Source organism: Tinamus guttatus, unplaced genomic scaffold, assembly GCF_059628265.1.
Source record: "Tinamus guttatus ecotype Peru unplaced genomic scaffold, ASM5962826v1 Tinamus_guttatus_pri_ptg000008l, whole genome shotgun sequence".
NCBI lineage: Eukaryota > Metazoa > Chordata > Aves > Tinamiformes > Tinamidae > Tinamus > Tinamus guttatus.
In genome coordinates this window covers 1090969-1118571 of record NW_028288542.1, presented here as the reverse complement: position 1 = coordinate 1118571, position 27603 = coordinate 1090969, and the positions used below count along the sequence as shown (strand labels likewise).

The window sequence follows — 27603 nt, the reverse complement described above, 5'->3', positions numbered from 1 at the left end:
CTTTCCTTTAAACCTGCAAGGTTTCCCATCCATTCCCTCCTTTTCTTTGCTGCTCCCAGCAAATTCACAACTGCTGCAGCTGCTAGAAGCAGCTGCTGTACTAACTCAAAACAGATGTCAGAGTCAGAGGTCTGACATTTAGTGGAAATCTGCTATTAAATACCACCTCTGTGGTTTATTTAACCCTGCTTGGTTTATTTAACCCTGCTAGATAATGAGCAGAGAGGAAAATATTTTCACACTTCACTTGTGTCCAAGCTATCATGTCTTCAGGGAGCTAGTTCACAGAGAGGGAGATTGCCTTGGCAAAGCTGCAGCAGAACAGCCTTCCTGGAGCTAAATCCAGCTCTGCGGCAGCACTAGTAGCAAAATCAAGTGGCACCCCCTTCAGGTGGGTCTCATGGTGGATCTGACTGAGATTTCTTAGGACCCTCCTTCTGCACAGCAGTGCTTTAGTGGATGAGCTGCACTGCACATATTTCTTCTGGGATAATGAGGGGGAGGACTGGATCTTTTCCAGCCGATAATCGTCAGTCCTGGTGTAACTCAAGAACATACTGATGAATTTTACGAATCTCAAACACCTGTTTTTTTGTTGTTGTTTTGAGTGAACAGTTCTGTGTGTTGATCTCTCCCCTGCTGCTGTCCCCTCTCACAGCAGGGCGAGCTAGGGCTGACTGCTCACCACAGACTTCCCTTTGCAGCCGGCTGCTGTGGAGCAGTCTTTCCCAGCCAGCTCCCAATACCGTCACTTGCAGTGCAGTCCAGTCTGTCTCATGTAGATATTTATGTTGGTCTAGCCGAACCTTGAGATGCCTGTGCATCTACAGGTAGGCACCTCTGAAGACCTGCAGAAGGAATTTGAATGTAGGCGACTCCTCCTCTCCTCTAGACTCCAGTTGCACCAGGTTTCTTTGCTGCTGCAGGGCTCCTGGGCAGCCAGCTGCCCCATGCTGGGGCAGAGCTTGTAGGTTGTCTCTGCCTATGAGCTGAAACCCTGGAGCTCTTCCTCAGAAGGCCAAAGATTGCGATGGGTTTTAATCTTCAAGGATTTTCCATTGCACATTTTTTAAGCAATGCAAAGCTCTCATCTTCCTGAGAGGCATCTCTTGAGCATGCGTAGCTCCCAAGATGGGCACCAAAGGAACTCACAGGCAGTGCAGGGACTCTTGTATAAAGCCCTAGCGAGGCAGGCCTGCAAGGCAGGCAGAATGGGCTACACCTGGGTATTTGAAGGGTTTTAGCAGCCTTAGTTCCTAAGTAGTGAGTCCCTGCGTGGGTAGGAACAGACCTTTAGTTAATAAAAGCAGTCAAGCCAGAACAGCCTGAAAGTCCGCATGGAAACAGCATAGCCTGTCAGGAAACAGGACAGGTAAGGCTGTGTTCATCAAGTCCTTAAAAGTGCAGGTAGTGCTCACACTATACTGCTGTGCCAGCACCATGGGTATTGTGGCCATCGTCAAAGCTCCTCCTAGAATCAGAATAAAAACCCACAGCCCAAAAGGATTTAGAGCCCACTGTTATTATTGTCACTTCTACTAGTAAATAAGCTAGGAAGAGGGACAGAGGAGGGAAGGGAAAAAAACCTTCTGCGTTTGATAAATCATAACCTGCACAGCCAAGGCCCTTCACAGGTTACCCGTCTTTTCTGACAGCTGGTTTTGTCCTGGAACAGCAGCTCTAACCTGTGATCCGTCAGTGACGCCGCTCCCTCCCTCCGCCCTCCCCTCCTTCCTGCCACCCTGCAGCTCTGTTCTCAGTGCAGCACCTCAGCCCGTTCCATTGCTCACCCCCCTTTTGCCCCCTGTAGAAAATCTGCAAAGTTGTTTCTGGTCTTTCTCCCCTGCCTTCTCTAGCAGGGCATGATGCCCACAGAACCCTTGGCAGCAGGCAGGTTGCTGCTATGCTGACCTGCACTTACTCCTCCATTTCTATTTCTCTCTTTCTCTTCATTTCCTCATACGTTGTTTACAGTTACCGTGTCTACAGCAACTCTGGGGCAAAAATCCACCTCTTTCATGAGCAGCATTTACAGCAGTGCCTTTCTGGACTAGGACTAAATGTCTGGCAGTGCTCGTCTAACGTATCAGTGACAGAGGAAAATGCCGCTTCTGAAGAGGGCAACAGACACTTCATTGTCTGATGGGAGAGAGGGGGGTGTTTCTGCTGATGATTGACACCTGACTTTTTTTTTTTTAACAAACTACAATCAATACTTGAGAAAAATCTATCAAAAAGTATAACTTCTGTGAAGGCTTTGAAGGAACATTGTTTCAGCTTGAAGCTGACTCCTCGGTTTCGTCAGTACATCTTTCATCAGTACATCAGACGTGACGAAAAACCAGCCCTTTTCTCCCCTTTATTTGCTTTTCTTCCCCTCTTTGTCCATCCTGTCCAAGCTTTACAGTGCATGCAGATCCACTTCTTGGGAAGATCTTCAGTGGTTTATTGCTCTTGAATGTGAGAACAGGATTTCATTGTGTTAATATTCCAGTGTAATAGCATTAGTGTAAAATGTGGTTTTGTGTGTGTGTGTGTGTATATATTAATATATGCACTATATATGCATGTAAAGCATAAGAAATTGTAAAGTGTTCAGGTGGATTAATTTGGAAGTCAGAGAAACAAGATTTTACCCATAACATCGTTTGTGGAAGTACTCAAATTGACAAAATCTGCATGCTCAGAAAATGAATTTGGGTTTTTGTTTGCCACCCTTGTTCTCAACTGAAAGGGCTATAAATTGGTCTTAGTAGTTTGAAGAAATGTATTTGTCAGGCTAAAATCAAACAGCAGGTTACAGAACTGTTTTTCAATGAATCACATTAGAGTCATTAGAGGATTCCAGTGCACTTTCAATCTTTGTTTAAAGGAGAAATATGTTTATTTTATATTAAATCCCTACATGGAATTTGGAGTGTCTCTTACAGTGTAAAATATATATTCATGTGTGGTGTTTTTGTTTCTTTTCTGATATTTTTACCACTTCCTCTCTCTGTTCCTAAAGGAAGAAATGCCCCTGGAAAGCCAGTAAGAGAGGTTAGTGAGCTGCAGGCTCCCTGCCATGGCTTCTGTTTGTCACATCTTGCTTCCTGCGCCCAGCGTGCATGCGGCGGCCACGGGTCTGCTTGGTTTTGTGGAACTGTGCGGGTCGTTTCATTTCCTGTTCAGTTTTGGATGGTTTTGCTGGGTGCATTTCACGTGTGTGCTCTAACAATACTGTACCTCTCAACTTTCCAGGGAGACAGCGTTAGCTCAGGGATGTGCCTTTCCTTGGATCCTCCCAAAGACGGAAGCTCCGTAAAAGGGAGGGTAAAACAGTAGATTGAAACTATGCCTTTTTAGGCTGTATGTGGTCAACAAATGTGTTGCTCTCACTGACTTCTTTTATGTAATTGTCGTGTTGCTGTATGTAAACACAACAGAGAGGCCCATAGCCCTCACTCTTCTGTTTATATACAGGCCGTTTTTAAGCATACATTTATAACATACATTTTTACCAACTATGATCTCCAGCAACTGCAGTCAGTATTTTTTCCTTTTGCTTTAGAACAGTGAGAGTTGAGAGGTATAAGAGATTCAGATGTTTTAATTTACTGCTGTACTATTGCCCAATGAAGAATGCTACTAACATTCACCAACTCCACAGTGTTGTATTTAGCAGGGTGAATGGTATGGTATCCCCTGTGTGCTTTAGACATGATCAGTTTGATGCTAAAATAGTCTCTGGAATGTGTACTTTGCTGCTTGTTAATGAGGGAAATGTTCTGTGCTGTGCTGTGCTCTCATAGCACCTTTTAAACTATTTCCAGAGAGCCTTTCTTTTTCATCTGTGAAGCTGCTCTTCACTCTCCACTCAATATAGTGTTTGAAAGATGATTTGATGCCAGAAAAAAAAAAGAATTAAAGATGAAATATTCAGAGGCTACCTGAGCATGATTGCAGGTAGCTGTGAAAGGACCTTTCTTGCACAGATGCTGCTTGGTGTGGATGAAGCAGGAGTTGAAGGGTAGCCCGGCTCTCAAACGTGCAGCGGGTGGAGTGGAGAGAGGGGCTCCTGGAAACACATGACAAGGAGGGTTTTAGCTGCACAGCTCCCCAGGGTGCTTGGTAACTTGCAGAGCTCAATATTAAACAGTGCTCTGCATGCTTATGAAGTATAGGAGCTAATTTATAGCTTCTGTTTCGTTTGCGAATTGATCTGTGCAAAGTCAGATCATGGAGTTTTAAACGCACCAGACCAGCTTTTGATCCCATTGCTCACATTAGGTATTGTCTTCATGAGTAATCCCATGGATTTCATGGTGTTGCTCGATATGAGTAAGGATATCAAAATTTGAGTCACCCAGGGGAAGGATTTTTCTTTTATGGGGAAGGATTGGAAATCTGGGCAGCTGAAGAAGAGACTGCTTGGGGTTGGGCTCACTTAATTTGCTTGCTGTCCACTCTTTAGAGTCCAAATACTCCACATTTATTTCTATGGCAAGTTGTAGTGTGAGATTGATATTCAATTATTGTGTCCTTACCCAAGGGCCTTAATTCCAGTACAGTTTCTAGAGCAAATTTAGCAGATATGAAACATGTCCTTCCATGTGTGACCAGAAATGATGTAGATAGTGTCTGCAGAAATAGATATTCTCTGCTTTCAAAGCAAATACACCTGTATTAATTTCTTCCATTTTAGAAGACTAAGTTAAAACTGCCGATATCCATTTTGAGCTTTATTGCTGCAATTCGAAGTGTGCTATTTTTTTTTTCTTAAACAGTATCAGCTCTCAGCCTTTCAGTGCCTAAAGCATGGAGAAAACTTCAGCTTTAATGTTAAAAAAAACTGAATTAATGAATCTTTGGCTGAGTTATATTAAAAATATTAGTAATATTAAGTGGAAAGCTATAGTCTGTATTTTAGAAGTGCTTTTGGGACTTTCTGTCATGCTTCTTTCTTTGGGGCTTTCTCTCATGCTTCTTGATTAAAAAATGGCAGTACCTTATATTTGTGTGTTACAGAGGCTAAATCAGCCACTATTCAACAGAAAAAGCACAGGTACTTAGAAGCAGGCAATATATCTGAGCAATTCCTTAGCTGCAATTTACGTAAAGAAAGGGATGCCATCACTACACATACAGTGTCAGGAGATTCCTACATATGTTGTTCCCAAACATTTATAGTCTGGGTTGTCCTCATTTTTTCTCCCACGTGCAAGAAAGGCAAAACCCTGACCCAGTCACTCAACCACTGGTATTCTCCCACCACATCATTAAAAAGGAGTGTTTGGTCACTGGAAAGGGCCGTGGCCATTGATAAGGAGCTTGGAGACTAAGGATGTGCAGGGGAAGCTCCTGGGCATTTCGCCCCCTCTTTTCCTAAGCATTTCCTAGGAAGAGTTCCCAGGAAATCCAGCTGGGAGCAGGCCAGGTGCCACGAAGGCCTCAGGAGCGCTCGTTGCTGTTCCCGTGCCAAGCACCTTTCCTCTGAAAGCGAGAGGCAGAGCAGTGGGAGGTGGCAAAAAGCACAAACCTGAATCCTGGTGGATGTCATAAAATAAATGCGGAGGCTCTCAGTGACACCGTGCGAGGGAAGGCTTCCTCTCAGCTGCTGTGGAAAAATCAGTGCAGCATCAGGCCAGGGAGTCCTGACCCAGCGGGGCAGTTGCTGGGCCCAGTGGTGCCTCCCGCTCATCTCCTGGAGGGAAGGGCCACGTGGGCAGGAGCAAACGGGGGCCAGCCCCGGGGCCAGCACTAACCACATCAGCAGTGTTTGGTGTTTCGCAAGCTCAGATACCTCAGGGAAAAGCATGTTACTGCTCAGCGTTTCTGCAGGGGAGACTATACCCTGTGCTGGGCAAGCAGCGCGGGTGGAGCGTGGATTCACCGCCGCAGCGGGGTGCTCTGCAGCTCTGCTGGGGGCTCGTCAGGCTCAAGGGTATTGCAGAAAACACAGCAGCATTTAGAAAAAGCAAGAAAAAAAAAGAGGAGGAGAAAGCTCTAGCACGCATTTCTGTAGTTTTCATGCCTAAGGATCTCCAGATTCATAAGGTTTTCTTGGCCCATGCTTTAGTTAATTGGACAATTTCATAGCTCTGAAAGACTTTTATATATATAATTTTGTGGGTTTAGTTTGTAGGGTTTTTTTTCTAGATATAGATTCTTTTGTAAAATCAGCTTGTCTTTGTTACCTTTACAGCTCTGTGACTGAGAAAAAAAGAAAAAGACCTAGTATTAACAGTACTAAATCTTCTGAAGAGAGGGTTTGTCGTTTAGGCTAGTACAAACCTGTGGCTTGGTGATCCTCGTTCCTGAGCAGGAGGTGAGGAGCGCTGGAGTCCCTGGAAAGCCTGGGTGTCCCATCCCTGCCTCGAGACCCAGCGGAGCCCAGGGCAGCCGGGCTGGGGGAGCTCGCGCTCCCAGGCAGTGCTGCTGCTTGCTGCTGCCTTCCCAGTGTCTGCCTGGTCTGGAAGGCACTGCCGTGAGGAGGAGGAGGCAGCGACTCTTCTGAAGGCTGGAGGCGGCTTGAAGGGAGCTTGCAGGGCCAGAATATCTATGAGGAGGCTGTAGATACCACAGGTTAAACCGAGGTTATTCCAATAAAGCCTTGATGCCACGTGCTGTGGATGCACCTGAGCATGTCAGGGTTTCACATAAGTATTCCAAATCCGTGGCAGTTGTGTTTCTTACCTAAGTGTTTCCCATCAAAAATATGTAGCTGTTTTCCTATGACTTTGCTTTTCCTGGTGCAGTTTGCTGGGCTGATCTCAGCCAGAGGGGGTGTACTGTAGCAGACTCGGATTAAGAAGCATTGCTAGAATTGCATGGGAAAGGTTATCCCAGCATTTAATTACAGTCTGCATTAATGCAGGCAAGAGGTATTATGCCTTGCATCTAAAATAAATGTGGTAGCCTATACTTACTTTAAATTAAGCTTTAAATTTTAACCAAAACTTGGCAGGAATTCTTCATATTCGGTTACTATACATGGTGATGAACCAGCTACAAGTTTTTGTTCAGGATGAGTAGAATGGCTCTCCATGAATGATTTATATATGAAATTGCAGTTTGATGTGTTACTTTATCTGTGTCAGTGTTAGTACCAATAAGTCAGCATGCTAGAATCAAATATCCTTTGTACTGATATGTGGCAAACTGTGCTACATATAGCACAATGCATAAGAAAATGGGCAGATTGCCAAGTAGTTATTTTGAAGATCTTATGAATATACTATGCTCAAAAAAGTCCCTCCAAAAATCAGGATTTGAATGTAAAATGTAGTAATAGTTCTCCTGAAATAAATGGCTGAGGATATTTTTTCAGGTCATTTTTTTCTCTTCCACTCATGGTGATGAATATTAACTAACATCACTCCAGACTTCCTGGTGTTATAGCAATGTCAGCAATGCATGGCCACTACCATAATACTTGCATATTTGGCAGAGGATGGTCTTTGCTTGCACCTTGTTTTCAGGAGTTTGATTTACCCCACAGAAAAGCTTCAGTCCGATTCAGAAAAGCCGTGTGTCAGGAAGGAGAACGACCCTGTAGATAGGGCAGTGTTAGCAATCGGGCTTAGGCTTCTCAGGTGAGTACTGCATGAGAGCTGGATACCCTGGGCCTATCTCACCTTCCTTTGGGTGCTCCTTCGTCTCAGACCACGGCAAGGACTTGGGATGCAACCACTGCAAAGTGCCCCTGTAAAGCACAGTTGGGGGCAGACAGTCCTACACCTCCAGTGCTTCTCCAGACAAACACTCTGTCACCACAGTAGCTCCCACAGAGTGAACCACCACTCTCTGGCCACAGCAGCCGAGTGTCGTGTTGAGTTAGTGCTGCCCGTGCTGCGCGCTCTAGGTCACGCTTCTGGCACCCGGCAGCCCCGGGCGCCTGGAGTGCAATTCTTTCATCCAGATAACTCTGGAGACATTTCTTCTGTGGCCGCTTTCTAACTCCTTTTTTTTTAAAGCTCATTTATATGTTTGTCTTCAACATCAGCCTGTGGCGACGAGTCCCGTAATGTAATTATGTGCTAGGTGGAATATAATGGCCTTGTGCTTGATTTAAAACTTTCTGTCTGATCGTTGCTCCTTGTCCATGAAAGAAATCTTGAGTGCCCAGTCCCTGGCTGGGATGTCCCTATTTTATGGTTTTCTAGGCATGGATGTATTTACCTCTTCAGTAATATGTTGAATCCGTTTGGCATTCAGTGTTTTAAACCACAGCGCCTGAGGAGCCAGAGGGTGCGTGAGGCGCCGAGCGCGCAGGGCTGCAGCACCCAGACGCGCCGTGGGGCAGCGGTGCCCTCGCTCCGTACTGCTCCTAGCACTGCCGCCCGGCTCCTCCCCGCTGTGCTGGCGTCAGGGCCAGGGGGATTCGCTCATTTCGTCTCCAGAATTGTGGTCTGGAGACAAAAACATTCCTTTAGGAGGCTCGCATGTCACGGTTGTGTTGTCTCAGGACTTCATGGTGGTTACTAGGGAGGAGAAATGCACAAATAAATGCATAAATAAACCACGGAGTGGTGGTTACTTGATAATTTTGGACCTTTGTTTTTGCTACTCTACTATCCAAAAAGCAATAAACTCTATTAAAAACACAGAACGAACTCAATTATGCGACCATTTAGTTTTTACCATTTTAGATACCAATGCAGATATATATGCACTCAGTTCTTCACTTTTTCATGATTTAGTTGCTTACTGCTGATCTGTTTGTAACTATTGCTTTTTGTTTTTTGCCTTGACAATATATTGAATGCTTAAACATCTGTAGCACCAAACACTTGTGGCACCTTTCTGTGATGTTGGTGTGTTTCAGAGTTGCTTTTGGCGAACATTCGTAATAACGCGATTTCATCAGCACTGGGTTTTTGAACATTTCAGTAGTTTCCTGTTACGCTTCTGTTAAAATAGCAGGTTATACAAATGCAAAAACTATTAAAAAAGCTGTATTTTCTGATCTTGATAGCTAAATAATTTGCTATTTATTTATATGGAACACATTTGAGGTTCTTTAAAAAAATGCAGCAATTACAAAGCAAGACTGTAAACTATTCTTTCTAAAAATAATTGCCTATAGTCATGGCTGTATTTCGGTATAGTTTTCATTAACCATTCAAGCTCATATTGTGGTTAGTTTCCTCCAAAACTGGCAATTTTTGCCAGCAGTGACGATTCTACTCCTCCAGGAGACGTCTGGAAACAGCGTGCTCAGGCAGGGAGAGGTGGTCACATGAAAAGTTACGTGTTTGTGCTTGGCTTTTTCTGCAGGATGTTCCTAACAGCCGGCTGCCTCGTCTTGCTCATTCCATGTCTTCTTCTTTGGCTTTGTTTTGCAGGCAACAATGTAGGGAGCCTTTTCCACATGGCGGATGACTTGGGAAGAGCGATGGAGACCTTAGTGACAGTGATGACGGACGACAAGGTGTTAGAATAGCAAGATGTGTTTTACAACTTCAGGCGTCCCGCATGGTTTTTATAACATTCATACTACAAAGAGGATTAGACTGTAAGAGTTTACAAGAAAACAAATCTATATTTTTGTGAAGGGTAGTGGTACTATACTGTAGATTTCAGTAGTTTCCTAAGTCTGTTACTGTTTTGTTAACAATGGCAGGTTTTACACGTCTATGCAATTGTACAAAAAATATAAGAAAACTACATGTAAAATCTTGATAGCTAAATAACTTGCCATTTCTTTATATGGAACGCATTTCGGGTTGTTTAAAAAATTTATAACAGTTATAAAGAAAGATTGTAAACTAAAGTGTGCTTTATAAAAAATAATTGTTTATAGAAACCCCCTTAAAAAAAAACACACAAAAAATACTGAGGCAGTGCATTTGTTTAGCATCATTTCAGCTCTATAACTGCATCAGAGAGAGATTCATGTTCTGTGTTCTTTTCCTTGCTGATCAAAAAGAAAGAAAAAAAGTATGTATCTCCTGCAGCAACACCAAAACGGCCAACTTGCATCATTTCTCGTTGTTTTTGTCTGGCTAGGGCTGGCTTAAAAAAAAAGAAAAATAATAATCTCCTGGACTTCCAAGGAAGGTAGTTATTTCACCTCCTTCCAATAAAATTGAGAATTACATCGATCATAGAGCTAGTCTGCAATAATTAAGCAAAAGAGCACATCACATGGCAGCCTGCAAAAAATAATAATATTAATAATTAAAAAAAAAGGAAAGGAAGGGAAAGGGAAGAATTTAGTGACTATCCTGTGTGTCAGCTGACTAAGTTCCTGGATGTTATTAGTAAGGAAAAGTAGAAGTTGCCTTACCAGATAAAATCTTTGGCCCCTGCTGAGCGCGGAGCTCCGCGATTCCCAGGCCGGTGCCGATTTCTGCGCTCCGTCTCCGCCTGCTCGAGCAGCTGTAACTGGGGTTACCCACGAGCGACCGTCGGCAGCGGCTCTGCAGGATTCCCTGCTCTCCCTGCCTGCCTGCGGGGAGCAGGCAAAGGCTCCACAAAAGATGTTTAGCCTCAAAACAAGCACCCTGCTACTTTGTCCCTCCCCATTTCTCTCTGCAGGTGATGCTGCACAACTAGCAATGAGGCAAGAAAGGGAGAAACTGGTACAAAAACAGATTAGCCAGTTTAACTGCAGCTCGTCAGAGGTAGGCTTAGGGATGAGGTGCTGTCAGCAAAAGCTTTACCACGACGTTTCCTTTACCAGCTTTTCATTTTATCTTAGGACACATAGAAACACACCATCTAACTTTATATTGCAAGAGTAAAAATCTGTTACCTCTTCTTGTATGAAGTGTAATTAAACTTGGGAAAGATTTTATTTTGAATGCTAGTTAACATTGAACATGGCTAGTCATGCTATTTCTACCTCACTTTGGTTTTGTGGTGTTCCTGACAATTACATACAGATAATGTAACATCATCACCACTCGTCCATTGTGTGAACAGGTCTCATCATTTAAATAATAATAATGATAATAATTTACAGAAAGTCAGTACAACCCCCCCAAGCGTCTGCTTTCACAGTAAGGAGCTTTTTTAACACTTTATTACAGTAGGAATCCTGTGCATTTCTCATGGTCTTTTTTTTTCTTTTTATCGGAAGGTTTAAATTGAGATCAGAGAAAGGGATGGGTTTCTTTCTTTTTTTTTTCTTTTTCTCACTCTTTCTTACTCTGTTGAACTTTCTCTTCAGAAAATTGGAGGAAAATTAATTGCACGGTTGTTTTCATCAGGGTTTCGTTTGTTTTACTTTCTAGATTCTAGTTTTGGAGTGAGTCTGTCAAAAATATTTAAAAAGTTGAAAGCTTTATCGCTGCTTTTTTAAGCATAATTTGGGAATTATTTCATATTCCTTATAACAACCAAGTATTAAACTGTAAAACATAATCAGTGTAACTGAATACATAAATACCATATGGCATGTTGTTTCATTGTTAGTACTGGTTTATTACTTGGATATCATAATATATTGTGTTTTAACACCAACACTGTAACATTTACTAATTATTTTTATAAACTTCTGTTTTACTGCATTTTTCACAACATACCGAATTTCACCAAATATATGCCTTACTATTGTATTATATACTGCTTTACTGTGTATATCAATAAAGCACGCAGTTATGTTCTAGCAGGTGCGGGGCTGGCGGTGGTGCTCCGCGCTGCTCCGGCGCGTCTCCTCTCTGGTGCTTCCGGGCAGCTCTGCCGTGGCAGCCGCGTCGCGGCCGACGCTCCGCGTGTCCTGCCACAGCCTCGGGCAGAACCCGCTTCCGGCCGGGAGCAGTTTTGCTCTGTGGAGCAGAGGTAGCGTTCCCTCTGCTAGAGATGCCAGGATTGCGCTTACCCCTGCCCTCGCGGCCACGCTTGCAAAATCTTTCTGCGCCCCTCAGTTTTTATCCGCAGACATCACCGCCCTGGCACGTGTTTAACAAGTGGGATGCGGGGCTGCTGCTGTGTATTCTGTCCTGCTAGTGCCCCGTGGTGGGTCACCCCGTGCTTCCCAGACATTGCCAGTCCCAGGATTTCTGCTTCAGATCAGATGCAAGGCCCAAATTTAGTCGCTCACCGATCCATCTAGCGCTCCACTGCCTCACTGCTGTGAAGAGTAATACTGGGAGACTCCTCTTTTTTGTGCCCTGGGGTAATGTGTTCCCATCAAAGAGATGTTTGCACAGGGGCATGCTGCTGGCGCGATCAGCTTGCCCAGCAGGGCTCCCAGGTCCTCATCTGCAGAGTTGCTCTCCAGCAGGTCACCCCAGTCTGTGCTGGTGCCTCGGGTTACTCCTCCCCAGGGGCAGGACCCTGCGCTTGCCCGTGTTGAACGTCAGGGTCAGGAGGTTGTTCCCCAGGGGCAGGAGGTCCTCCCCATCTCTCCAGCCTGTTCAGCACCCTCTGAACAGCAGCACAGCCCTTTGGGCTATCAGCCGCTCCTCCCAGTTTGGTATCACCTCAAACCAGCTGCGGGTGCAACGCTGCCCCTTCACCCAGGTCACTGACCTTGAAAAGGTAGTGGACCCAATACTGACCCCTGGGGGACACTGGCTACAGGCCTCCAAATAGACAGTGCCGCTGGTCACAACCCTCTGAGCTTCACTATTCTCACAGTTATCCATCCACTTCATGGTTCCCCTAGTCCATACTCCACCACCCTGGCCATGAGGCTGTTATGGGAGACCATGTGGAAAGCCTTGCTGAAGACAAGGCAGACAACATTCACTGCTCTCCCCTCATCTGCCCAGCCAGTCATCCCGTCATGGGAGGCTAGGAGATGGGTTAAGCATGATTTCCCCTCAGTGTATCCAGGCTGACTACTCCTGATCATCTTCTTGTCCTTAAAGTGCCTGGAAATGGTATCCAACATGAGCTGCTCCATAACTTTCCCTGGGGCTGAGGTGAGGCTGACTGGCCTGGGCCCTCCTTCTTCCCCCTTTTTGAAGCATGGAGTGGCATGAGCTCCTTTCCAGTCCTCAGGCAGCTCCCCTGGTCACCAGGAGCTTTTAAAGACGTCTGGAAGTGGCCTAGCAGTAACATCCACCAGCTCCCTCAGCACTCATGGGTGCTTCCCACCCAGGCCCATGCACGAGGACAAGAAGTCATTCAGTATCTCTGTCTTCAGTGGCCAAAACAAAACAAAATACTGAGGCAAAAATAACTCTAGCTTTGTATGTGATTTCCTTGATGTAGTGAGGAGGTGGGAACCCCCCCATTTCGTTCATTTGAGAAAGCAAATATGTGTCCCCTCCCATCCCCTTACAGGCTCGAGTTGCTCAGGATTCTCTCCCACGAACGTGATTCACTGTGTGCTCTGCTGTATTGCAGTCTCGCCTGAACACCACAAAGTGCAGCAGCCCTTGGTGACAAGAAGTCGCCAATTTAATTTAATTAAGTTAAGAGGGAGGATAGTGTTATTAGAGCTCAGGTTGGTTGTGCATGAGGAGATGCTGTTGGTTTTTAAGCCTGGCCCTGTGCCATGAAGGGGAGTTTTATGGATGCTCTTATTAAATTCCTAAATGAATCAGAGCCTTAAAGGGCACATGAGCAAGGAAGACAAGGAAATGAATGGTGCCTCATCCCCTTACTGCTCTTGAGGGAGGCAAAACCACATACACGTGTTGTGACTTCCCTTTGCCAGGCTGGGCTTGTCACAGGCAATGTCCAACCTGGGTCCTAAAGATGCCATGTTATCTGATGGCACTCAGGCCACCCGAGGTCTGTACCAATTGGTGCTAATATGGGTGAGCTGATGCTGCTCCTGATGGAAATGCGTAGCGACAGCCAGTTGTCTTCAGTGATTCCCTACTCCTGCAAGTCGGTTGGTTAGTTCACAAACCCTTGCATCTCAGTAGTGAAAGGGCTCTTAAGAACTTTTTCTGAGGTGTTTTAGGCTAGATTAACTCCCTTCTTTAAGAACAAGACGGTCAGCCACTCAATGTGCTCTCTTTTTTCTCTGTGAGGTTGTATTTCTCTCATTTTGGCTACCATGATTCACAGGCTGCAGCCCACAGACAAACTTCCACCCGCGCGGTGCCCGCCGAGGCCACGCAGCTGCCCCACACGCTTCCCGCCAGCGCTGAGGAGGGGAAACAGCCGCCGCTGGGCCCGGCCTGCCGGCACCTCCTGCCCGCCCACCTACCTCAGCGCCTACCGCCTGTGGTGGCGCCCCTTCCGCAGAACTAGTGGCCTGTTACACATGCTCATTTTAAATCCAGCTGCTCTCAGCCATGAGTAGTTGCTTATAATTCTTACCCAGTCAGAGCTTTTAAGCCGACTGTTTAGCATCTCCTGTTACTTTTGTATTGGGGTGCCCTACCTGGTCCCTTTGTGTCTTCGGCTCCGCTCCAAGACTGCGCTGGCAGTTCATTTCACCTCATGACTTGTGTTCATTAAAGGTGCTGTTTATCTGTGCAAGAAAAATAGGGATGCTTAGACCAGCTGAGACATCCTACTACTTCCCTTTAAGCTGATTATGGCAAATATTAGCTTACAGTCCCAAAAACTTGGTTCAAAGCAGTCGTGGTTGAGGAATGAGATTTAAGTAAATCTTGTAGCTATAAAAGCAAGCTGGTGGGATTTACAACTACAGCAAGTTGCTGTTTCAGTCTGTTGCTTAAACCCTTGCAATGCTGAGCCTCATACTTGTCAGACAACTTGCTAATTGTTTTTCAGGTGTAAGGACTTTCCATATTATTTTTATAATCTGATAAATCATTTATTTAATAGTGGCACATGCTTTTTGCTAGCTGGATCCAAACAAGCTCTTTTTCCTCAGGTTTGAAAGCAGATCCGGGGCACCGGCAAGCAGGTGAGCTCGTGGACAGTGCAATGTAGCCGGTGGGCACTGCAGGAGCAAAGGCTCAGCTCATGTTAGGGGCTGCACCAGACAGGCTCAGTAGACATCATAGAGAGTTTTTATTCTAACACTGATTCACGAGATACTTGTTTTGCACAGCAAAATATAATGTATTTTGCCAATATAATTCCCCGCCACATCCAGCAGCAACTGTTTAGACGGGGACTGCAACCAGCTGCAGGTGATAAGATATGAAATCACTTTTCTCTCCTCCAGCAACACACACTGGGTTAGAAATTCATGGCCCTGGGAAAAGAGGATGCTTGTTGGAAGAGATGCTGTATAGCTGCATAGACCCAAATGCCCACATGGACATCAAGCACGCTGCTCCTCCTGTGTGTGTGTCTGCCCCAGGCCTGCACCCCTGGTGAGCTTGAGGGCTGCTCAGGCAAGGAGGAGCTCAAACACCCACAGCTGAGCAGGTATGTGTGTGAATTCAGCTGTCGTGTACATCACAGCAGCCCGCTCCTTTTACAGCCACTGGACCAATGTTTTATGCAGCAGTTGTTGAAGTTCTTTTCAGAATTTTGATTCCTTAGGAAAAGTGGCCTTGGGCCACTTAGCATTTTGGCTTAGATGTGACATCTGCTTTTATTGCCCTTCTGGAACGCTTAGCATGACCTTGCGGTGTTGTCAGAAGGTAATAAAGATATGAATCCTATAACTTATCTTCTTTCATCCTTTTTTTTTTAAATCCCACTGGCAAGATCTTGCAGGAAGACAAATGCTACTAAGCCTTTCAGTGGCTTACTCTGCACCTACGTTATGCTACTCGTTTTTTTTCCTGTCTTCTCCATCCCCCAGTAAGCAAATACATAAGAGAAAACAGTATAGAAGATGGAAAAGGACCAGTTCGCATTTTTGCTTCCAGTGCCCTCAAGCTGCAGGTGCCCATACCAGCCCTAAGACTTCTCTATTTTCTGCTGCAAAGGCTCAGTATGGTTAATGTCTGTTTGCTTTTGTCACATGCTGTGTACATAGACGTTGGTCCCATAGACCCTCTCATCCCTCCTCTGTTACCTGATACTTAGGAACTTAGAAACAGTTTTATTTCTAGTTTGGAGTCACCCATTTTTGTTCCTTTTTTCCCTAGCAGCTACACCCCAGTAGCTGGGGTGTGGGGCCTATTTTGGGCCAGTCTCCACTCTATGAGCCCCTTTTCCAAGCAGCCCTTATTTGCAACCACCTTCAGCTCATTTTTTTCTGAAATACAAATGGTCAGAATTAAACCCAGAGCTGGGGGCCCCCCGGGGCTGCAGACATGTCCCCTCCTACATGCACCCTACAGTATCCTTAGTGAAGTTACGAACCACAGGAGGGTCCAAGACCAATCCATGCAGCACAATGTATTTGCTCAGCCCTGTGTGTTGTCTCTTCTACAGTGTGTTTTTTTCCCCCCTCTGCTAAGTCTCATCCTTTCGTGCTTCATTAACGTTTTTCCAAGTGCCACCTCTAATATATAGCTTTACTTAAAAAGCAGGCTCTCCCCGCCACTCCTTTTTCACTCCCTCTAGGCTCTTCACTTGTTCCTAATAAACTTACAGACATGGCCATTTAGGCCTTGTTTATATTTAGGATCTCATAAATTTTCCTGTTCATTCCCTGGCATCCTGGACAGACCCCCAGGCCTTTTCCTAGTTTGCTGGATTTCTCCAACCCTGAGCTAATCAAAGGGGTTTTTAGCAAATGAGACCTTGAGTGCATGAGAGAGCCATTTCTTTATTTTAATCCACTAACACAGAAGATGATTAAAACCCTTGTAGGAAATCGTGCTGGCTATTGTTTTCCCTTTTTTTTTTTTCTCTCCTTCTTCTTCTTTTTGTTTTGTTTAGGGTTTTCGTTTCATTTTGTTTTGTTTTGACCTTTCCTTGAAGAGATAAATACACTAAGTCTTTGCGCTTGGCTGGCTGCACCTCACCACATCGGGCCAGCCCAGCTGCAAGCGCCTTACTTAGGAAACGAGGCACAAAGTGCAACTCGTTCTTGCTTCGCACGTATCTGCCTTCTCGGCATTAGTCATGAGTTAGAGATCGTGTCATCTCCGGCCAGAGGAGTCCCGCGGGCCGCAGCCCTCGCCCGCGCCGTGGTTGTGCCGTGGCCGCTGCAGGTGAGATTAATACCCAGACAGACTAAGGGGAAAAGGGTAAAACGGGACGTCTCCGTTTCAGCACCGTGTGGCTTCACATCAACTGTGTGGAGTAACTGCCCAGGAAAAAAAAAACAACGTGGATGTTTCTGCAATTTAGAGGGATTTTTTTTAGCGGGAGGCTGGGAGAGACACTCGCTGTGCTGTGTGCAGCAAAGGGGTAAGGGGCTTTTGCTTTTGTACAAGGAAAAAAACCACCTCCATGAAGTAACTCACCTCCATCAGTCCTAACGGAGCCCGTGTTGTTACAACATGCACCACTTGGTGAGATTTTTTTCCCACACAGTTGGCTTGTGTGCTCTGTGTGCCTGCCTGGCCATTCCCCCAACAGAAATGCTTGATTTTCATGGATATAGGGATGTTTGCTCTGCTCCAATGCACACATTCCCTCTGGGAGTGACCCAAACACATCAGTCCCTGCCTAGCACCTGCAGGGACCTTTCCTGACTTCGACCAGCCGCCTCACACAAGGTGTTCAACATTCTCTTGGTTTTCTTCTTTACTTTTTCTCTTTTCTTTTTTTTTCTTTTTTCTTCTTTCTTTTTCTTTCTTCTTTTTTTATCTTCTTTTTTCCTTTCTGTTCCTTTACCCATTGCCTTACTGCTGCCCCATGCAAAAATGCATTACAATTGCATTGTAATTGGTGATCTTGCCTGAATTCACTTTCCATCAGCTCCTGTCCTGCGAGTGAGCTATGGCAGTGCAGAGACCTTGCTGCAGAAGCCACTGGTGTGAGGGGACTGTGCCAGAGCTTCATGTCTCAAGGTGGCCCTTGCTGACCACCTCATGCCGTTCAGGAACCACCTCCTTCCTCCTAAGCCACGTTCTTGCTCCTTGGGGCCATGTTGTTCAGAAGGGGGAGCAGGTTCACTGTATGGGGACACCGGTTGCGTCTGTAGCATCTATGGCCTTGTCCATGACCTGGGGTTTCTGTCGTTGAAAAGATTTGCCTCTTCTTGGGGGAATGAATTTGAAGTGAGGCTAGTGATGCCACATAAATGTGTCATTTCCTGTGTCTGGGCATCTAGCAGTGACACTCACCAAAGAAGGGCTACTGCCACACGAGAGACGACCAGCTCCTGGAGCGAGTCTAGCAAAGGGCCGTGAAGATGATGAAGGGACTGGAGCTCCTCTCATACACATTTCTAATATTTAGAAATACCTGAGGGAAGAGTGTCCAAAGGATGGGGCCAGACCCTTCTTGCAGAGCCCAGTGGCAGGACAACAGATAACGGGTACAAACTGAAACACAGTAAAAAAAGAGTCACACACAAGAAAACACTATTTTCCAGGAGAGTGGTTGAGCACCGGAGCAGGTTGCCCAGGGAGGCTGTGGAGTCCCCAACCTTGGAGATGTTCCAAGGCCATCTGGACAGGGGCCTGGGCAACTGCTCTGGGTGACCCTGCTCTGAGCAGGTGGATGGGAGCAAATGATCACCAGAGGTGATCTGGAGACCCTCTCCTCTCCCTGTTCTGCATCCTGGTTCTCTACAGGTCCAAATTGTGACTCAGCAACAGCTCTGCTAGGCATTATAGAGGTCTATTTGGTATAGGAAATATTCAGAGAAGTACTGGATGCTATGGACTAGATGGGCATGCAAAAAATCCTAAAGTCCCGAGAAGCAGGGCTTTGTGCATGTTTCGTGCACAAGAAACTTCCTCTGCAGAAAAAACTAGGAAACCCTGGCAGTGAGATTCCTTATCTCCAGCTCATTATCCTGCAGGATGGAGAGGAGCCATGGGATTGTTCCCCAGATATCCCTCCGCACTGATACATTACAGCACGCAAGTTCGAAGCCGCGCAGCATGAAAGAGTAACCACGTGCACGATGCTGCCAGCAGCGCTGATGCAATTTCCAGACCTCCGGAGGGTGCCAAGGAAGGAGCTGCACCAAACTGGGATTTACGGCAGCACCATGGGGTTGAGAGCCCGGGACAGAGTGGGCAAGTCTGGGCAACAGGCTGGCATGTGGAATGAGATGCAAGCGCAGCACCCAGCGCGGCAGGGAGGCAGCTCCTCGGGCTGGCTGTGAAGGCGCATTTTAGGATAATTTCAAGCTCGTGCAGGCAGAGGAGTGCCTTGTTTAGCAACCCGCTTCACGCCGCAGCCTGCACCCCAAAGAAGGCAAGAAACGGCAGCACAGGGGGCTAGCGAGGGGGCACCCACATCATCTAAAAAGAAAGAAAGAAAAATAAAAGCTCCACAAAACTGTAGGGACTAACAGAATAGCCCGAGAAGGAGTGTGGGCCTCCTGTCACATTGCAGTGTTGATGCAGCGCACAGGCAGCACGATGCCGTCCCGGCGAGCGCAGCGCTGGGCACCCACCTCGAGAGGAGGCCGCAGCCCCGCGCGCCGGGGCCGTCTCCAGCCACAGAGAAGCGATTGGCAGATATTTCGCTCTGCTGCAGCGCGGAGCTTCTGGCTCCAGCCGACAGCACAATTTTCTTCCCTGCCTTTGGGTGATTGCAGTGCAGCCCGCGAAAGCACCTGGGGGCGTACGCGTGTGTGCAGAAGCAGCAGGGGTTATATAGAAATATCTATATCTAATCAAAGTTGTATTAACCCGCGACCTCCCGGCTCAGAAGGACACGGCCAAGCAAGGGGTGATTTGCAGCGATGAGAGCCTCCTGGCTGAGCAGCGAATCATTTGCAAACTCTTCCTGGGTCTCAGCCAGCTCAGCGTGCGCTGCGAGCGCCGGCTCCTCGCTCCTGGGCCGCGTGCACGGCGCTGCCTGAGCCTCTCGCCACCACAAGGAGGGCAGCCTGGGACTTATTTGCAGATGTATATACTTTTTAGATTTTTATTTACATTTTATATTATACTTATATTTATACTTATATACTTACATATTTATACTTATACTTACATTTTATATTTATGCTTATGTTTAAATTATAATAATATATTTATAATTTTATATTTTATCCTGCCTGATTTGCCAAAGCCCAGCCTCAAAAGCAAGGAGCCGGGGGAGGGGAGGTTGCAAACTCCTAGCAGGACTGCGTGGCCCTTTCTTCTAAAAAAAAAACAAAACACCAAAATTTGCTTGGCCCTCTCAGCCAGGATCCATCACGAGCCTTTGAGCTCTGAGCAAGGGCCCATTTGCTCATGGGCCCTGGTGTGGTTGCGCTGCTCATATTTCATAATGTGTGCGCGTAGGGTCGGGTGGGCTAATCACAACATGCAACATCCCTTTTTGTTTTCTACTTTCTAAAGGATTTTTTGCTGGCAGCAAGCTGGCAGAAAGAGCAGCCCCATTTTGCCCCCTTGGGAAGCAGCACACCCGACAGAGGTGCCGCTTTCCACCACCGCGGGATGAAGGTAAGTGCAAACAATCAAGTGTCCTTTCCTATTTTCCGTGCCTCCCTCTGCGCTGCTGATAGAGGAAATCCAAATGTTTGCGAGGAGGCAGTGCCTATCTGCGGCGGGCAGGCAATTTCCAAGCGTATTAGCGGCGCCGAGTCAATAGAGAAATAACAGCCCAGCATAGCATCCAATTTTCAAATGTAAATAACCAGACACTGCTTTTAATTCGAGGGGTTGCAGCAGGGAATAAAATGAACTCTGGAAGATGCACACGGCCACAACCGTGGGTCACAGCACATGGCCTTCAGGTGCCTCTGTTGTTTTTTCCACCCTCTCGCTGGCTGTGTCACAGCACAGAGTTAAAATAATAATATCTTGGGCACAAAAGTGAGGTGAGGATGAACCCTCTGGGGTTTCTGCAATTTAACTGAGAGGAAAACTGCCATCCCCCTCGCAGGCAGAAGAGACTAAAGATGGGTTTGAGTGCCTAAAACATTGTCTGTTTTTTACCAAGCTTATGAAAAATACACTGGGGAGAAAAAGCGAAACCTCGGACAGGAGTGATGGATGGCCTCGGGTTTCTCATCCCGCTGGTGCCTGTGTGAAGGCGAGGGCCCCTTTGCTTACCCAGGAGCGGATGCGGAGCCCTTGGCACCACGATAGATGTGAACAAGCTCCTCTGCGGCTGCGGGAGCAGCTGGAGCCATGCGAGACCCGCGCCAGGCGGGAGCAGAAAAGAGCAGTGCACAGAAATGGGAAAAGCTGTTTAATCCCAGTCTTCTTCAGGTTTTCCCCCTCATCTAGATCAGCTGGTGTTTGGCCCAGCATGGCTGATGTGAGTCACGATGCTGGGCGCTGTGGTCCAGCCAAGATTAGCAATTTCAGCTGTATAGGGTTACCCCACCTTGCAGCTACCGTTTCACTGCAGTGGAAATGATAGATGGTTTTAGAGGAGGGAGAGAAACCCCAAGGCACCAGGATTTAAAGCAGTAAATGCTCTCCACCTACTGGCTGGGAACAGCAAAGCGAGCTGGACGGAGCATCTCTGGATGGAGAGCGCTGGTGCTCCGCGCTGGAGCTCCACGCTGACGCCCTCTTGGCTTCTTCCCATGCAGAAATGACCCCAGGGCAAGAAGAAAAGAAGAAGGATGGGGAGAAGAAGTGAAAAAGAAGATGAGGGCTGAATGGCAGGAGCAAAAAAAAAAAAAAAAAAAAAAGGAAGAAAAAGGAAGATGGATCTTCTATGATTTTAAAAAGACACCTGAAGCACAACGCCTTGCCTCTCGCCAGTTATCTTAGCCGCTACTACTACTACAAACATGTGGAGATGTCACTTCTTCACACACCTCTCCTGGTCCTTGACCCACTGCAACCTGCAGCAAACATGACTGTCATTGGGTTCCCCATCTTCTCTCTGAAGCTCTCTCTTTTCTGTCATTACAAAGAACAAAATAAACCTCACTTTTATTTGCCTCCTTCCCCAGTCCAGGATTTTCCTTTCAGGCTGACGGAGCCTGAAAGCAGCCCTTACCTGTATAGGATTTGTCTAATCTCATTTAATCCTTAACCCTCATGACACCACCTGTGACAGACAGAAATGCTTTTTCCCATCTCCTAACCGGGAGTCAGAGATGCAGTGCAATCTAAAGGTGACCCTTCTGAAAGCACATAGCTTCTTAGGCATCTTTGGGCTGGTTTAAAAATATAGATGAAGTCCGTTAGGCTGATTGAAATTCAAATTCTCAGTAAGACCTCTGGCAGTTTCTTGGATTAGCCAGTGAGAGGAACAGGTCTGATGGTTTATCAGGCCTGCAGTGGAGCTGCTGCTCAGACCTGGAGATGATAGTGAGCCTTCATGTCCCTCCATCAGCCGGAGGTGTGTGCACAGGCCTCGTCTTCGGGGTATGAAAGGTGGGCTGCAACCTTTGCTCCAAGGTCAAAAGAAGAGAAAACCTTTGCAAAATAGCACTTCTGCAGTGCTCTGAGTGTGAACTTCACTCACTGTGAGGCTTTTCTTAAAAGAAAAATCCTTGAAGGTCTGTTCTACTGAACACACACACATACATATATGCATGCACTCATATACACACACATATACCTATATATACATACATACTCACACAGAGGCCTGGGAGATCTTTTCTGCCAAGGGTTGCTTTTAAATGTTTGAATGCGGTTTTTTCTGCCTTTACGCCGTCCAGTTGCACATTCCCTCTCCTACAGTGTCATGCTAATGAAGATATATTATTCCTGGGCTTGTTATTGCTCTACACAACCAGCTTCGACCATGGGCAGAGAGAGCACAGTTCCTGCCACCCTGGAAAGCCTCGTGCAAAGCAATTGCCCATGGCGGTGTGGCAGGTTTTTGACAGAATGGTAACTAACCAGAGGGTAATGCAATAACAGCATCATTTAATATCTCATAGGGCAGGCAGCACTTCCAGAACCAAATGCATCTAACATATGTCAGAGCTGTCCTGAATACAGATATTTACCAGGAGGCTGTAATACCTTTATTATGCCTTTGCTTGCAGCTGCTCCTTTCTATTCTTCTAGCAAACATTGTGGAAATACATAAAAGCTGCAGGAATGCTGCAGACTTAAGAAGTGCACTTCTACTACAATTTCCTTGTTCTTGTTATTAATCTAGTCTACCTTTTTTATCCTTCTGTATTATCTGTTTTCTACCCTCAGAAAAGTCTTCCTTTTCCACTTCATGAAGAAGTGTGAGGCACTGATACGAGCCTTTCATTTGGCCTTGTCTGCTGGCTTTGATGGACCCATGCTAATCTGTAATCAGGTGAAGATCTGGCTTTGACACTGTTCAAGTACAAGCAAAATATGAAGGTTATGGGGGAAAGGGAGGAGGAGAGGGAGAGAAAGGAAACATGATGCTTCATTCACCTTCCTGCACTGATGCATGAGGAGACACAGAGGGGTGCAGGGAGAGACACTGCTCCCAGTCACAGAAACCTTCTCTGATTCACTCAGCACAGTACCGCAACAGGCCAGGCAGAGGGAGAAAGGGACGACAGGGAAAGGAGAGCTGGGGCCAAGGGTACCGCTGCGAGCAGAGGGACGGTGTAGAGACAACACGCGTAGAGGACAACGAAGCAAGGACAGAAAGTGAAAGAAAAAAAAAGAAGTATAAAAGTACAAAAGTACAAAATCATGAAGAGGGAGAAAATATCCAAATGAAGAGGGGAAAAGAGGAAAAAAGAGCACAAAGAGAAGAATAGATGAAATGGTGCCCTGACCCCACAGCATACCTTGGTGCAGCTGCCGCTGGGGAGCAGAGGACCAGGGAGGTCCAGCACCCCTGACCGGAGCATCCCTGGGGAGCTGCAGCCCATGTGATCCCGGTTAGGAAACCTTACAGATGTCCAACACAACTCTTTCCAATGTGCTTCCCACTAGAGAGGAATTATCCTGAGTATTTTCATGTGTCTTCATAATCTCTTCACTTTCTCAAAGGTGCAAACACTAGTTGCCTTACTGCATGACAAATTCCAAAGCAATGTCTATTTTCTTTGAACTCCCTTGAGGGGAAGTACCTCCCTGTTTTGTGTGTGAAACGGCTCGTTGCACTTGAGTTAGTACACCGAACACCAAGGAATAGTGTATTAAACTTGTAATCCAGGGGCACAGAGATTGGGTATTACAAATTAATAATGATTTTTTTCTCTTGGTCTTGGTCCAAAAATGCATTCACTTGTCATTTAAAGGGACCACAGGATTTAGACGAGTACCTGGCCCAGGACCTTTGCTCTCCGCAGCTGCTGGCACCTGGATGTGCAGCCCCCAAGGCCTCCAGCCCCACACGGCCTTCTGGCACCAACCCGCTTGCACACCCCAGCACCACTGACACACCGACCCCTTTGCACACACCAACACAACTGACACACCAACTCCTTCGCATACTCCAGCACCACTGCTACACCAACCTTCTTTCCTACACCAACACCACTGACACACCAACACACAGACACACATACACATCACTATGATCCTCCAGGACTGGCCCGAGACACTTGGTCTGCCCAGTTGTCGGTCCTTGGCTCCTCTCATCTCTAGTTGCCTGCTGCACACACTCACATGCTCAGGCAAGGCTCCCCCATCCCAGACCCTGCAGTCTCTTCTGTAGCTGTCTTGGACTTTCTTTTTTTCCTTCTATCTTCTCACACTTGCTCCTACCCAAACACTTGATCCCACCCTTTTGTCACCTGTGGTTTCTACCCTCAACAGCCGTTGATAAGTCTTGTATAGTCCCAAACTCCTCCTCATGGCACCCCCGTACCCCGTCTCCCCATAGACAGTGCTCTGTGTGGTGCTCTAGGAGTCTTTATGGGGACTGATGGTGACACGTGCCCTCCTCCCAGGAGCTGGTTGCTCTGGGACCTCCTGGTCAGGGGCCAGGTCTATCGGAGTGATCAGGGTGCCCCCCTCCTGCCCACTCACCTCAGAGCTTTTTCACATGCACGGAGAAGAGGCTCATATCACATAACCTGACACCAAGCAATTGCTGTAAAGCTCACAAGAAACTTTGGGAATGTTACGGGCAGCAAATGACACTGTGCTCTCACAGAAGCTGCTGTAATATGCTAAGACAAGGTGCCATCACCTTCACCAGTTACTGACCTTCACTCAGTTGGCGACACACATCTCAGAAGAGGGAAAGCAGAGATTTTTAGCATCAAAGGGGCAGGACAAAAGCAGCGTGAGGCAAGAGACGACCAGGGACAGGCGGAGGGAGCGCTGCCTGGGAAACGGGCTGGGATCTGCACAGTCCAGGGGATGGAGGGAGCGAATGGAGGAAGGACGGGGGAAGGGCAGCAAGCGCAAGATAAATCTCCTGATGGGGAGAATGACATAGTCTACAGGGCTAATTCTTCATCTGCAAGTACGTGGAAATGGAAACACCTGGCGAAGGAGAATATGGAAAATAAATAGTAAGCTGAGGGAAAAAAGAGCAGATCAAATGAAGTGCATGCAAACGTGGAAATATAGCATAGTGGGACTGAGAACAGAGCCAAACAACCTGCATGCACAGAAGTAAACTCTCTAAGAATTAAGAAACATGTTTAGCAGTGATTTTGAAAAGGTGTAATTTGTTGTAAACTGGGTATTGCTCCTCTCTGTGGTTTAAAAAGTAACCTTTTCAGGCAAGCTGAAGGGCCTAAAAGAAAAGCTGGAATCACTTAGTAGATTTTTCTGAAACAAGTATTGAATGTCCACCCTGCATATTTTGGTGTCCTGCAGAAATTCTGTAGAAGTCAGTAGCATAGACACGATCTTTACCATGGGAAAACAGCCCAAGTTAGGTCCCGAGCAGTCCCATTTCTCAGTTAGAAGCCGGTGCAGAGTGGGGAGGATCCAGAGGGGAAGCGTGCCCCCTTCCTGCTGACTCCATCCCCATTGGGTGTATTTCCTTCTCCACAGCACAATGAGCAACCTTGATTCCGTTCTTAGTCTGGATTCCAACATTTAACATTTTAAATGAATAATGGGATTTTTTTAGCTCTTACCTTTTTTTTTTTTCATTCTTCATCCAGCTCCATTCCTGAAACTAATTTTCTCTCATCTTCTCCTTGACAGGTCACTAGAAAAAGCAGAGAATCTCAACTTACAACTGAATAATTTCCACTACAAACAGATTTCAAGAGGGAAGGGGAAAGCATAATGTACTAGAAGATAATATTCTTATTGTGAACAAACCTAGAAACCTATAGCAGAAATATTAAAAGTAGGGTTATGAGAACACTACATTTTTAGTTTAGACATTTGGAAGATAACTAGATGCAGAAAGATCAATATGAGAAATTTAGAAGAGCAACTGCAAAACAGTTTGCTTTGTGCCAGAGTCATTCCCGTAGCTGCTGAAAAGTATAGGAAATTAAACACTGGGGCTTACAGGCTGCCCTCTTTTTTTTCCTGTGAAACGCCCCTAAGTAAAACAGTCTGAAATCACCAAGATCATACTGAAGGCTAAGGGAATAAAAAGAGAAGTAAGAAAAAGGATTGTATTGTAATTTATCCTTTAAAGACCTTTTAGGAAATGCTATCTCAATAATTTTAATTCCCACATTTCATCTTTTCTGACTAGCTATCCAGATCCACAATCATTCTTAGTATGACTTAAAGCCTCTCGTTTTACCAGGTGTTCTATCAGTGCTATCAATGCAATTCTTCTATATATGAATCTTTGAATCTTGATTCCCTACAAAGTCTGTCCCCTTTTTGAAATAACACTTATTGCTTCTCTACGTAATACATTTGTGTCACTGCATGTAGCTGACTTCTTCAAATGTTTCCAGTAAGCTTTTAAAATTACCTGTTTATTTTGCATTCGCAATATTCACAAAGTGAGTCCACAGAATCTAAAACTTAATGAAAAAAAATAGCGAAGGATCATGGTAAGTATATACATACGTAAATATATATACAAACACACGGTTATGTATACACACACACCTCTGCAGAAATGCCTCATTATAGAGCAAAAAGAGACTGGAAAGACATTAGGAGGTCAGCAGGGATAAAGCAGCTTAAGGAAGGAGTGGGGCTTGGAATTAAATTGAAGAGGCATTTGAAAGGAAAATTATACTTGAGGACAAGTTAGGGCTTATTGGAGAAGATGTCTGTGGTGGGAATATAATAGAATAATTAGGATCAAGTGAAGGGAAACATAATGAGATTGGATGGTGAGAAATGCCATTTCATTGCTGTGATTGAAGTAGTTATAGGAGTTTTCTTGGTACAGACAAGCCAGCCTGATTGATAGATAAAGTAACCCCCCCTCCGCACAAACACACATAGCATGTAGATTGGCTAACATGATTTTGCAGTAGTTTCAGAGAGGCTCTGAAGCAATCAGTTACTTAAACTAGCTCATAAATTAAGGAAAAGCAATTTACAAACACCTCTTTCGTCCTCTGAAGACAGATGTGGCAACTGGTTTGAGGTATAGAGGGATGATTTGTGCTGCCTCTGTTGTTTTGGACTGGATGTCCATGAGCAGCTCCAGTAGCCATCACCCGCATTCCTCACAACCGGTCAGTCCTGCAGCTGCTGGAGGGCTTTTCTACATCTGTTTCCCTCTTTTTTCTTGCCAGATTTTTTTATCCCGGTTGAAAAAGACAGCAGAGAAAAAAAAAAAAAAAGCAGCAACTTGGGCAATTTTCCAGGGCTCAGGATATCTGAGAGCTGACTTGGAGCAGTAGGTCTGAGCTGAGGTGTGACACATCTGGCCAGGCCACATGTGCTGGTGCAGTGAATGTGCCTCAGGTCAGCCGTGCTGTGCAGCATCCCTCGACAAGCCCAGCAGAGCCCCATCCAT

General features: G+C 46.0%; 1 protein-coding gene across 9 annotated transcripts in view; it reads left to right on the top strand.

The window, feature by feature from the left end:
* DMD (dystrophin) overlaps nucleotides 1-10152 on the top strand; it is a 1078552-nt gene extending 1068400 nt beyond the window's left edge. For 8 of the 9 annotated variants that reach the window (XM_088521823.1, XM_088521851.1, XM_088521829.1 and 5 more), the window contains one exon: nucleotides 9327-10152. In XM_088521823.1, coding sequence (XP_088377949.1) covers nucleotides 9327-9424 — 98 coding nt within the window. In that variant the 3' untranslated portion in view covers nucleotides 9425-10152. Of the gene's footprint in view, nucleotides 1-3007; nucleotides 3040-9326 lie in introns of all 9 variants that reach the window. The other variant, XM_088521836.1, reaches the window with a different exon arrangement.
* The last annotated feature ends 17451 nt before the right edge of the window (nucleotides 10153-27603 follow it).